Source organism: Excalfactoria chinensis, chromosome 3 (assembly GCF_039878825.1).
Source record: "Excalfactoria chinensis isolate bCotChi1 chromosome 3, bCotChi1.hap2, whole genome shotgun sequence".
In the NCBI taxonomy this organism is placed as follows: Eukaryota; Metazoa; Chordata; class Aves; order Galliformes; family Phasianidae; genus Excalfactoria; species Excalfactoria chinensis.
The window spans coordinates 56,850,162-56,861,022 of record NC_092827.1 but is presented as its reverse complement, the minus strand read 5'-3'; the positions used below and the strand labels follow the sequence as shown (position 1 = coordinate 56,861,022).

The window sequence follows — 10,861 nt, the reverse complement described above, 5'->3', positions numbered from 1 at the left end:
GCATTTCTCGGCCACGGACTCGAGGAGGGGATTTCTGCGGAGCGCAGCGGCCCGCAGGGACGCCCCGGCCCGGCCGAGCCCCTCTCGCCCCGCTCCTCTCCCCCCCATCCCCCCGCTCCCCCCCTCCCCGGCTCACCCCCCTCGCTGAGCGCGGGGGCCGAACTCCCGTCTGTTTTTTTTTTTTTGCCCGATTTTTGGTCTTTTCGGTCCCGGCTCCGGTCCCTCCGACCTCGCGATGTGGCGGTGATCATGGCCGCGCAAGTGGCGGCGGCTCCGGCGGGGGCGAACAACGGCCAGGGCAAGGCGCCGGGCCCGCCGGAGCGCGGCCCTGGGGGGGGGGCCCTCCGCCGAGCAGCAGCACCCCGCGCCGGCCCGGCGGCAGCACGGCGAGCCGGCCATGGCCCACCGCGCCGCTCCCAACGGCGGCAGCGCGGCCGGCGGCCCCTCCTCGGAGCCGGCGCTGAAGGAGGCCGGCGGCGGCTCCGCGGCGCGCTCCTCGTCGTCCTCGCCGCCTTCCTCCTCCTCCTCCTCCTCCTCCTCCTCCTCCTCCACCCCGGGCTCGGCCATGGAGACGGGGCTGCTCCCCAACCACAAGCTGAAGAGCGTCGGAGGCGATCACCCCGCCGCGCCGCCCCACCACCACCGTGCCCACCACCCGCACCACCATGCCCACCACCACCATGCCCACCGCCCGCACCACCGCCACCACGCTCCGCCGCAGCCGCTGAACCCCTTCCCGCCGCCGCCGCCGCAGCAGCCGCCGCCTCAGCACCATCCCGCGCAGAATAGCGGCGGCAGCCTCGGCGGCGGCGGCGGCAACAACAACGGCGGCGGCGGTGGCGGCGCTGCGCAGCCCGGCGCAGACATGGAGCAGCAGCAACATGGAGGAAAAGACGGCGTCCTGGGCGCTCCGGCCGAGCCGCCGCAGCAGCCGCCGCAGCAGATGCTGAATAAAGGCGCCGACGAGGAGGAGATGCCCGGCAAAATGGGCGAGCCCATCGGCGGCCGCTACGAGCACCCCGGCTTGGGACCCCTGGGCGGACAGCAGCAGCCCCAGCAGCCGCCCCCGAGCGCCGGGAGCGGCGGCGGCCTCGGCGGCGGCGGCGGTGGCGGCGGGGGAGGCGGCGGCGGCGGCCCCTCCGCGGTGGGTGTCTCGGAGTTCAACAGCTATTATGGCAACGCTGCCCCTGCCGCTGCCAGCAGCGCTACGGCGAGCCGCGCCGGGCCTTGCTTTGATCAACATGGCGGACAACAAAGCCCCGGGATGGGGATAATGCACCCCGCGGCGGCCCCCAACAGCATGGACCCCCTGCAGAACTCGCACGAAGGGTACCCCAACAGCCAGTACAACCACTACCCGCCCTACGGCCGCGGGCCCGGCGGCGGCGGCGGCGGCGCGGGCGGCGGCGGCGCGGGAGCCGTGGCGGCGGCGGCGGGAGCCGTGGCGGGCGGCGGCGGCGGCGGCTACGGGGGCTCGGCGGCGGGCTACGGGGTGCTGGGTTCGCCCCGGCAGCCGGGCGGCGGCATGATGATGGGCCCCGGCGGCGGGGCCGGCCTCGGCAAGGCTGCCTCAGGCGCGGCGGCGGCGGCGGCGGCCGGCGGCTTCGCGCGGTTCTCCGGGCAGAACCAGCACCCGTCCGGGGCCACCCCGACCCTCAACCAGCTGCTCACGTCTCCCAGCCCCATGATGCGGAGCTACGGCGGCGGATACCCCGACTACGGCGGCCCCGGCGCCCCGCCGCAGCCCCAGCCCCAGCCCCAGGCGGCGCCGGCCGCCCCGGGCAGCCAGCAGGCAGCGGGCATGGGCATGGGCAAGGACATGGGCGCGCAGTACGGGGCGGCCAGCCCGGCCTGGGCAGCGGCGCAACAAAGGAACCACCCGGCGATGAGCCCCGGCAGCACCGCGCAGCCCATCGGCAGGACGCAGGTAAGCCCCGCGGCGCCCGCTTCGGGGCCCGCGCGCCGCTCGCGGGTCCCCACGCCGCTTTTTGTTTTCTTTATTTTTATTCAGATTTTATTTTCCCTTTCCCCCCCCCCCCCTCACTTCTTCCCATCCCCCCCTTCCCCGCGTGGGTCGCTCCCTCTGCTCGCTGCCCCCCTCTCGACACCCGCCGTGCTGCGGGCACGGGCTCCCGCTGGGCCTCACCGCGCCGCGCGGCTCTGGGGCCGCGTTGCTGCTGGGAGCGGCGGCGGAGGGCCCGGCGGGAGCGGCCCGGCCGAGCGGGCGCTGTGCGGCCGCGTTGTGCGGGGTCGGTGTGTTCCCTTGGGGCTTTCCGTTGCGCTTCTCTCTTTTTCTAACAGTTCGGGGTTTATTTTTTCTTTCCGAACACAGCGACTTGTCCGCACAAATTAGTTTGTCACTAACGCGGAGTTACCGCAGTGCACGCCGCTCAGCGCAGCTCGGCTGTTATTTTTTTTTTTTTCGTTTTCCTTTTTTTTTTTTACTTTTTTTTTTTTTTTTTTTTTTTCGTTTTTTTTTTTCCCCCTCTCTCACTGTGGGAAGAGCGCGTGTGTGCGCGCCGCTGTGCGCCTGACTCACGGCGCCGCTCCGGCCCAAGCGCCGCGCTTCGCCCCTCGCATCCGTAGGGCGCCGGGCCCGTCCCGGCGGGTCGGGGCCCGGGGGGCGTTAAGGCTCGGGGCGCTGCCGAGAGCCGCCCCTCCGCACTCGTTCCGGCGGGGAACCGCCGCGCGTCGCCGTCGCGGCCGGAGCCCGTTGGCGAGGAGCGGCTCCGCTTCTCCGCAAGGTTTGGAATTTGAATTGTGGAGGTAAACGGGCTGCAACAGTCTCCAGACAGCTGCCTCCGAGTTGACATCTAATCTGCCATCTGATTGGCTCCCCGCTCGCCATTGGGCACTTCGCGCCGCTGATGTAAATAGCAGCGCCGAGCAGCGATGCCGGCACCCACGGCCCCGCCGCCACGGAGCGGCCGCGCGGGCGGGTGGGGGGGCGGGGGGGGGGGTGCGGCTGCGCGGGAGCGAGCAAGGAGGGGGGCAGCCGGGGGCGAGGAGGGCCCTCCTGCCCTCTCTCGTCCTTCCCGCTGTCGGCCCTACGCGGGTGTCGGTGGTCGTTGGGCTCCGCGCTAACGGGACGTGCTGGGAAGAAGGCGGCCTTTGAGAGCCGCTCTCGAGTTGCGCGCGTGAAACCTTTTGTGCTCCTGAGGCGCTTCGCAGCGCCGCAGCTGCGGGTGTTATGCAAGGGGTGAGGGCCGTGCGAAAACAGAATGCCTACTTTGTTTTTATACGTCTAGATGGGTATTAAAATCCCACCGTAAACTTGACTCCGTCGGTGTGGGCTCGTGCCTAGCTCAGACTCCCGCGGCACCCCTCGCCGCGCACGGCGCTGCCGTGAGGTGACGGCGGGCGCCGTACAAAGGAGCGAGCAGCGCCGTGCCTCCGCGCGGCCCAAGTGGGGCAGGAGTGCTGCGGGAACAGCGGGAGGAGCCCCTCGCGCTGCTCCGGTGGGAGGCTGTGCTCCACTTCCCTGCAGGACGGCGAACGGTGTTAGGTGGAGCGGTGCGCTAGGACGGCGTGCCTCGCTTTTCCCTTCAGCGAGTCCTTGCAGTTAAAGAGCTGTTAAATCCGGTAATAGCTTTTAGCAGTGAGCACCGGCAAGAACGAACGCGGGCGTACATGTTTGGGCGCTCCCACAGCGGGGTGTGCCCGTACAGTGCGTTCTTCAAGCAACAAAACCCGGAGAAAAGACGGGATGACACTGTGGGAGAGGCGTGGAGCATAAAAAATAGTAGCAGAAGCCCGGGCTGTGTCTGCCCGCTGCCTACAGAGCTCTCCTTCGTGTCTGTGGGTCTCATTCCACCTCCTTTATTTCTTCCACGGAAGTGAGATTCCTTCTGAGCGTCGATTTTTACCTTCTAATTTTGCACTGCTATCAGGAGCCCTGGGAGCCACAGGGTAACGAGGCTCCTCGTGTGTACCCTTTTGTAATTCATGTAAGGACACCGCGTTGTTCTCTTGCCTTTGAACACGGGCAGTTTGGAATCCATTGCTTCTAAAGCTGGGAAAATCGTGATCCGAGAGGCACAGCACGGCACATGGTTCTTCGGAGTGCTGTTTCTCATGGCACGAATTGTTAAAAGTATTTTATTTTTATTGGCATGAGAGTAAATTCATTATGTCCTCAGTATGACCCTTAGAAATACTTCCTCATATTTATGGGTTTATGTCCTCTCTCACAGATCTTTTTTTCCCCTGGTACCGTTAGGAAATAAGATGCAGCTCACAAAGAGCAGACTGCCAAGGGTGCTATTCTTTAATCTTTTTATTTGTAATTTTTTTCTCAAAATAATAGTAATAAAGGCAGCTCATCGCCGTCCTTCATACTGAGATTTTTCCATCTAAGCGTTGTGGTTGAGATAAGAATTTTTCTTAGCTTTCAAATGAATGTTTTTAACATAGAAAATGGGTTGCATCAAATATTAAAAAAACAAAAAGAAATACTTGCTTACAGAACACAGTTATTTCCGTGCGTTGCCTTTTACTGTTAATTCCCAAGTGTCCATCTCCAGGTGTACTTGATCAGTAGGTAGAGAAATGGAGGCTTTCTAAAAGAGCAGAAGGTAAGATCCAGTCCAGCAGCTGAGCACGAGGCTTCTCTTATTTTTTTTTAATAGTCACCTGTGCGTAAGCTGTGTGTGTACACACGCATTAGAATACACTCAGTTGTCATGTGTCTTTGCAAAGCAGGAGATGATTGGCCCCCACACCTATAGGAACTGCTGTGCTGTGAGCAGGGAGCCGGGCCGCCAGGGGCCTGAGGAGCTGAGATGCTCATGCAGGGGGTTCCTGCCTCAGTGGGCAGCTTGGTGGCTGTGGAGCCCCGTTCTGCACTGAGTTCTGTGCTTGTACAGCCTATTAAATTATTCAAGGAAATTTTGCTTCTGTTTCATTTAATCTCCATATCCAATAGTGAGAGGAAGTGTCAGCTGAAAAAAAAGGCTTCTTGTTTTCAAAGAAACATGCATTTCCAAAGTAGATTGATACTGTTCACGCTGCTACGTGCTGCAGCTGTGGAGGGGTTTTGTGGTACCAGCACAATGCTTGGTGACCCCACTATTCAGCTTGCTAGTGAACTCACATAGTACCATCCTGAGGCTCCTTTCATTCTCCTGCTCTGATCTGCGCTGCAGCAGCTGAGCACATCGGTCTGTCTGTGTCATATATACCTCTCCTCCTTTGTGCATGTATGTGACATTTCTGCGCACCTCCACACACACACACAAACACGTGGGTCTCTCTGGGAATGCCTGCAGGGCACAGGATGCTGACCGGGTGTTGGAGAAAATCTGCTGGGCTGCTCCAAGTTGGTGTGCACATGGCTCAGCCGTCTGTTTTGCAACAGGGAAACTGAGTATGCCCCATTCTGTAGCTCTCTTTGTGCCAAACTGGCTGGGAGCTCTGGTTAAGGGCTGCAGAGCCCCGACCTGTATGTGTCCGAGGGCCGTTAGCAGCTGTTGGTGTGGCAAATAGATTCTTGATGTCTCAGTGGGAGAGTAAAATATATTTTTCCCCGTGCATTTTTGAATAAACAGATTACTAGTCACATAGCCTCCATTTAGAAGCTGCAAATGGTTTTCTCAGTCAGTAGCATCTATATATATATTACGACTATGTATTTGACACGTTGCGGTTTGGTGCTCAGTCCTGGCTTTCTGTAGTAGTGCTTGTGCCTACATATCAAACAGCGGGACCCTGTCTGCAAGGTACGGTGAGGGAAGAGAGACGCAGGCCTGCCTGCTGTCCTACCAGCTCTGCCATGTGGTTCTGCCACCAAGTTGTCAGCAACAGGCTTTTGGCATTCTGATCCAAATCCACGGGGAGGGGAACTAATGCGCTTGATCTGCCGTTATCTCTTTCAGTTACACATATCAAATAAAATTTTGAGAATTACTCAGCATAGTCTACTAGGTGATTGTGTTTCATGCTGAAATACCGTCTTACCTAAAACTAGATGAAATTCACGCAATGAAAACAAGTTATAGCTGCTGTTAGATCTTTTTCTTCCTTACATTTGCGCCTCAAACGTTTTATCATAGGTACTTGAGATTCCCATTGCTGGTGCGAGGATGGCAGTCGTTTATTTATCGTTGTGTCCTTAGGATTGTACCCGTGTCCTAGCAAGTTACATTTCATTACTTTTTCAAAACGTGCCATTTATCAGGAGGCTCGGAGGATTCTCTGTGGATATGTAAAGCAGTGTTGCCACACTGACTGTGCATGCATGCTCAAGGCTTTACAATCTCAGCAGCATGTGTTTGTGGTAGGTTTGCTTGCTGGAATGTATTTTAGAATAGTGATTATTAAGGTACTTGGGAAAAAAAAACTTTTTTTTTCTTTCAATTTTGGGGCTATTTACACTGTGCTAAATACATGTTTTGGTAGGATTGAATGAGGACTTTAATTAAACTTAAATTAAAAATATACCTTAGTGGTTTCCGAATTTGTTTTGAAAACCAGTTGTGGAGAAGTGGTATTGAGCAGCATTGTTCTTACATTGCAGAGAGAGGCAAATACATTTAATACATGAAAATCTTGGGGAGATGATCATATCTGGATAGAATTCATTTTACAGAAGCCTTGCCTGTATTAAATGTATTTGTTTTTCTGTAAAGCTGGAAAGTTTCTGTGTGATTCTGTGATTCCATCAGATTTGTCTTTTGGTGATCTGATCGTAAGGTTACCCTCTGAATTTCTGCAGTGTGTTCCTGCTGCCTAATGGTGCGCATCCTCATTCAGCATTATAGGGCAGGGCTGACACACTGCTGTGGTGCAGGAGGGCTGGGGGTTGATTTCCATCTTCTTTCAGTTCTGAAGCTGTGACCCACTGGGAGCGTGTTGGCTCCAAAAGATCCCATCTGCTTGGGATGACGTTCCCCAGCTGCCACGGCATCCTCAGGGGCTGGCTCATCTCAGCATACCTGAGCAGTGCTGGACACAGGAGACCCCTGGTGCTTGCAGAACTGCTCTCAGCTGACTTTGGTTCCTCAGTAGCAGCATGGGTCCTGCCTGACCCACTGAGCATGGTGGTACAACGTGGTGCTCCCGTGTGCAGGGTGGGGCATGGGGCCATGCAATATGTGCTTTCAGGTGGGCGGGCAAACCTCGGTGCACCTGCAGGCTGGGTTAAACAGGGCCTTGGTGCCGTGAGCATTAGCTTTGGGTGCATGCAGTCTTGCTGCAGTTGCATTCTGTTCTGGGATAGTGTCAGCATTACAGGCATTCACGTAGTTTCTGTGTACAGAGGGCTGAAAAGGCTGAGCGAAGCTGAGGATTGGCCTGTTGTATCAGTGCAGGCTCCCCTTCAACCAGGCACTGCCACCTGAAGTGCTGGCATTCCTCATGTTCAGGAGAACCCTAAAACAGTACAGTGTCATCTCTGTAAAGCCACTGGATTTCTCACAGGATCTCTAAGCAAAATGAGGTTGAGCACATGCTGGGTGTGGGGTAGGCACTGCAGAGAGTGACTCTGATGAGTGCAGTGCGAGGACACCCCGTGCTGGGCTGTGGGGTGCGTGGGGCTTCCCCTGCCACCAGGCCTGCCTGCTTTCCCACAGACAGACTGCCCTCCTTAAAGGGAGTAGTCCCAGGAGTGCATGTTTGGGATGTGGTGAATGCACAGCACAAGAACGTGACAAGCAACTTCTCAAAGCAAAGCTGCACTTTATCAAGGGTGCTGCTAATCTTCCGACTGGGAAATTATGAGAAGCTGAACTGAGGTGTCCTCCTGTGCCGTGCTGCGTGCATGGCCTTTTTAAAGAGAAATTCTGCTGACTGTGTCTGTGAAAGAAGCTTGTGTTTTCAGCCCCGTCTTGTGGGGGACAACACCAAGTGTCTGTTTATAGCCCTCCGGTTCTGATCTTTCAGAAGAGGCAGGGTTTTTGTTCACAGATGAGTTTCTGTGTCTTGCCTAAGGATTGCTTTTCACCTGGGAACTGTCCTTACTGTGAAGGTAGAGTACCTTTTAGCAGGCCTTATGTAAACAGCTTCACCTGGAGGGCCCTTGCAACTATTCGGAAAATAGTGTATTGGAGGATCGTTATCCTGACGTTAGTATCAAAATGTCTCATTTATGTGTTTATTAGAACAGATGTGGAATCTGTGTAAAAGTGTTCAGCGTGTGTGGTTTGGAAGAGTACTGACACACAGTGCATTTATGCTCCTCGTCCGGGCAAACATTCATTCTCTGACAACTACTGTGCCACATCGTGGGGCTGCAGTTTCTGAATGGTAGCGGCCCATCCATGGGTGTGCGGTGGAGCTGGATGGCTCCGCAGGGTGTGCGGGATGCTGCTTTCAGTACGGAGCTATCGGGGTTTGATCTACTTTCATAATGCTTCTTACATTTGAGTCACGGTGGGTTTGGTAGCTGTGTTAGAGGGACAGTGTGTGTAGGGGTGTGTAATCTATTTATTCCTGTCCTTTCTGCAATTTCAAGAGCTATCAGTCAGTTGCCTTTTGCACCTGGACTTGCCAAACTGCCCACTGGTGCTCTGCCCTTAAGAGCTGGCTGCTGCCTTGGGCACGTGTCTGCCTTGGGGCCTTCTCAGGCTCAGAGGCACTTCGTGTGGGTTGGTGATCTTGTGGCTGTGCGTGAGGCACAGCTGTGAGCCACGGCCCCTCTGAGCCTACTGCCTGTGGGCTGTGGGGTCTCCCCGCCATCCCAGCAGCCTCTCTCTGACCTGTGGAGCTGCTGCTGAGGTGGAGAAGGGGGGGGGAGAAGGAATCTTCTGACTTTTTTTCTGCTTTTTTTTTTTTTGTTTTGTTTCTTCTTAAATACATGAGATGGCTGTGGGCTTTTTGGTTGTTACTTCTATCCTTCAGCATGTTTGCTTGGAGGGAAAGAAAAAAAAAATAAACAGGAAAACAAACAAACCTGGGGAAAACTCTCCATGTAAAACTACAGATAGGGTCTTGTAAACTATTGCTCCAAACTGTTACACAGAGAATTTTTATCTATTTGTTTTCCTTGAGAATTTTGCTTGGAATTCATTTTATCTTCTTACTCAGAAACCATTCTGTAGCAGGTTATTGTTGAACGGCAGTGGGGTTTTTTTTGCCTGTGTTAGTTACAGAGCGGTGTTGATTCTGCAGGGTTGTTGTATAGAGTTACTTGCCTGTTGAAGGCCATGTGGCCGAGTTGCATTGCTGCTCTGGGGCTCAGGGCACTGAGAGCACCCTTGGCTGGCAGCACAGCCCTTCCATTTGGGCTTCCCATTGGGGTGCTGGCTCTGCCCTTGGTAATACCTGGTAGCTGGGAGTCGGTGTGCTGAAATGCCCGCTGCCATGTGGGATAGTGAAGTGTTCAAAGACGTGCAGCACGTGGGGGCTGTGGGTGTCCTGCTGCCTTCCCTCTGGGTGGGATCTGGATGCGCCTGCTGGTGAGCTGGCACTGGGGTGTCAGCTCTGAGCATCTCCTTGGGGAGCAAATGGACAGGACTCACAGTTCATATGTTTTATTCTTTCGAATTTAAAAATGAATGCAGGGAGGCTCGTTTTGACAGCCTGAAAGGCACAGGCCGCTTTATTTCCAGCCTTTCATTTGGAGAGAATGTAAATTCTGTACTTATTTATTTTTCCTGCGTAGCAATTTGCGTTGTGAATATTCTGGATATTTTCTTTATATGAAATACTGATACAGATACCTTGCTTTCAGGTATCATTTACGCTAAATAACTGTGCCTTTGCGATCTGTATATAAACTCACCGTGCCGTAGTTACTTGAAATTTCTCTGTCCAGAAAAGGGAGCCGCTCCCTCGTTGTGGCTCTCGCAGGTGGCGGCAGGAGCCGCTGACCAGAAGGCGGACCCAGACGAACGCGGGGGGCGGGGCGCGGCGCTGTGCAGCGGGCGGGGGCGGGAGTCGAGGCGGCCGCTACGGTCCGTGTCGGTCGGTGCCCTTCGTCCCGCGGGAACGCTGCCGGGCGGGTTGCGCTGCTCCGCGGGAGATGAGGCCGCTGTCTGGAGCCGGTTATAAACGCGGTATTTGTAGCGTCTGTAAAAGTTTCACACATGCAGCAAACAAGTTCGCTTGTGCCGCGTCACATGATCAAAATATTTTCCCCCCGGCCGCTGCCAGCAGCGATCTATCGCCGCTCCGCCATAGCGCTGCCGGGCGGCTCGCCAGGACGCGGGCACGGCCCCGAGCTGCGCCGCTCCCCGGCCGCGCTGCGGGACAGCGCCGTGCCCAGGTGACCGCGGCTGGTGCGGGCCGGAGGCGCTCCCGTTGTCTGCGAGGGGTGCCGCTTCCTTACCTTAAACCTTCCCACAGACGCGTTTTGTCATCTCTCCACCGTGCTTGGATTGATAGTGCGTGTATTTTCTGCAGTCGGGAACCTATCGTGTATCACCTGCCATTCCCCTCCCTGGAACAGCGGCACTTTTCCCGCGAGTGAATGCTCAGAGCTGCTGTTTCCGTGATAGCTCTGGAATTTTGTCTTTCTGTGAAATGCTGGTTGTTGTTGTTGTTGAACATGTGGTATGCAAATACAGGGAAAGAGCACTGCAAAGTATTTTGTTGTGGTTCTTTGAAGTATTAAAAACACATTTTGCTTTTCTAATAAACCCCGTAACCAGACCTTTTAATGTTTTGATATAAATAGCAATTACACGAACTGAGATCCAACCACAGGGAGAAAGAAGACATTTAAAATCATTCAGAGGAAAAATTCCTGTCTTAATTGAGCTCTTCCTTTGACTAGGAGGGACCAATGGTGCATCTGTAGCGTACTCTCCAGTGTTTAGAAGCAGCATCCTTCAAGTTCTCAACATGTTGCTGTGCTCTCCAGTATTCCAATAGAAAAAAGCTATTCAGCAAATTAGGAAGGGCTCTGAGTGTGCTGCAGCCCACA

The 10,861-nt window shown here is 55.8% G+C and overlaps 1 protein-coding gene across 6 annotated transcripts in view; it reads left to right on the top strand.

Annotated features, from left to right (window-relative positions):
• The first annotated feature begins 353 nt into the window (after positions 1 to 353).
• Positions 354 to 10,861, top strand: part of ARID1B (AT-rich interaction domain 1B) — a 311,674-nt gene continuing 301,166 nt past the window's right edge. For 2 of the 6 annotated variants that reach the window (XM_072331166.1, XM_072331167.1), the window contains exon 1: positions 356 to 1,927. In XM_072331166.1, coding sequence (XP_072187267.1) covers positions 398 to 1,927 — 1,530 coding nt within the window. In that variant the 5' untranslated portion in view covers positions 356 to 397. Of the gene's footprint in view, positions 1,928 to 10,861 lie in introns of all 6 variants that reach the window. The other 4 variants (XM_072331170.1, XM_072331168.1, XM_072331169.1 and 1 more) reach the window with 3 other exon arrangements.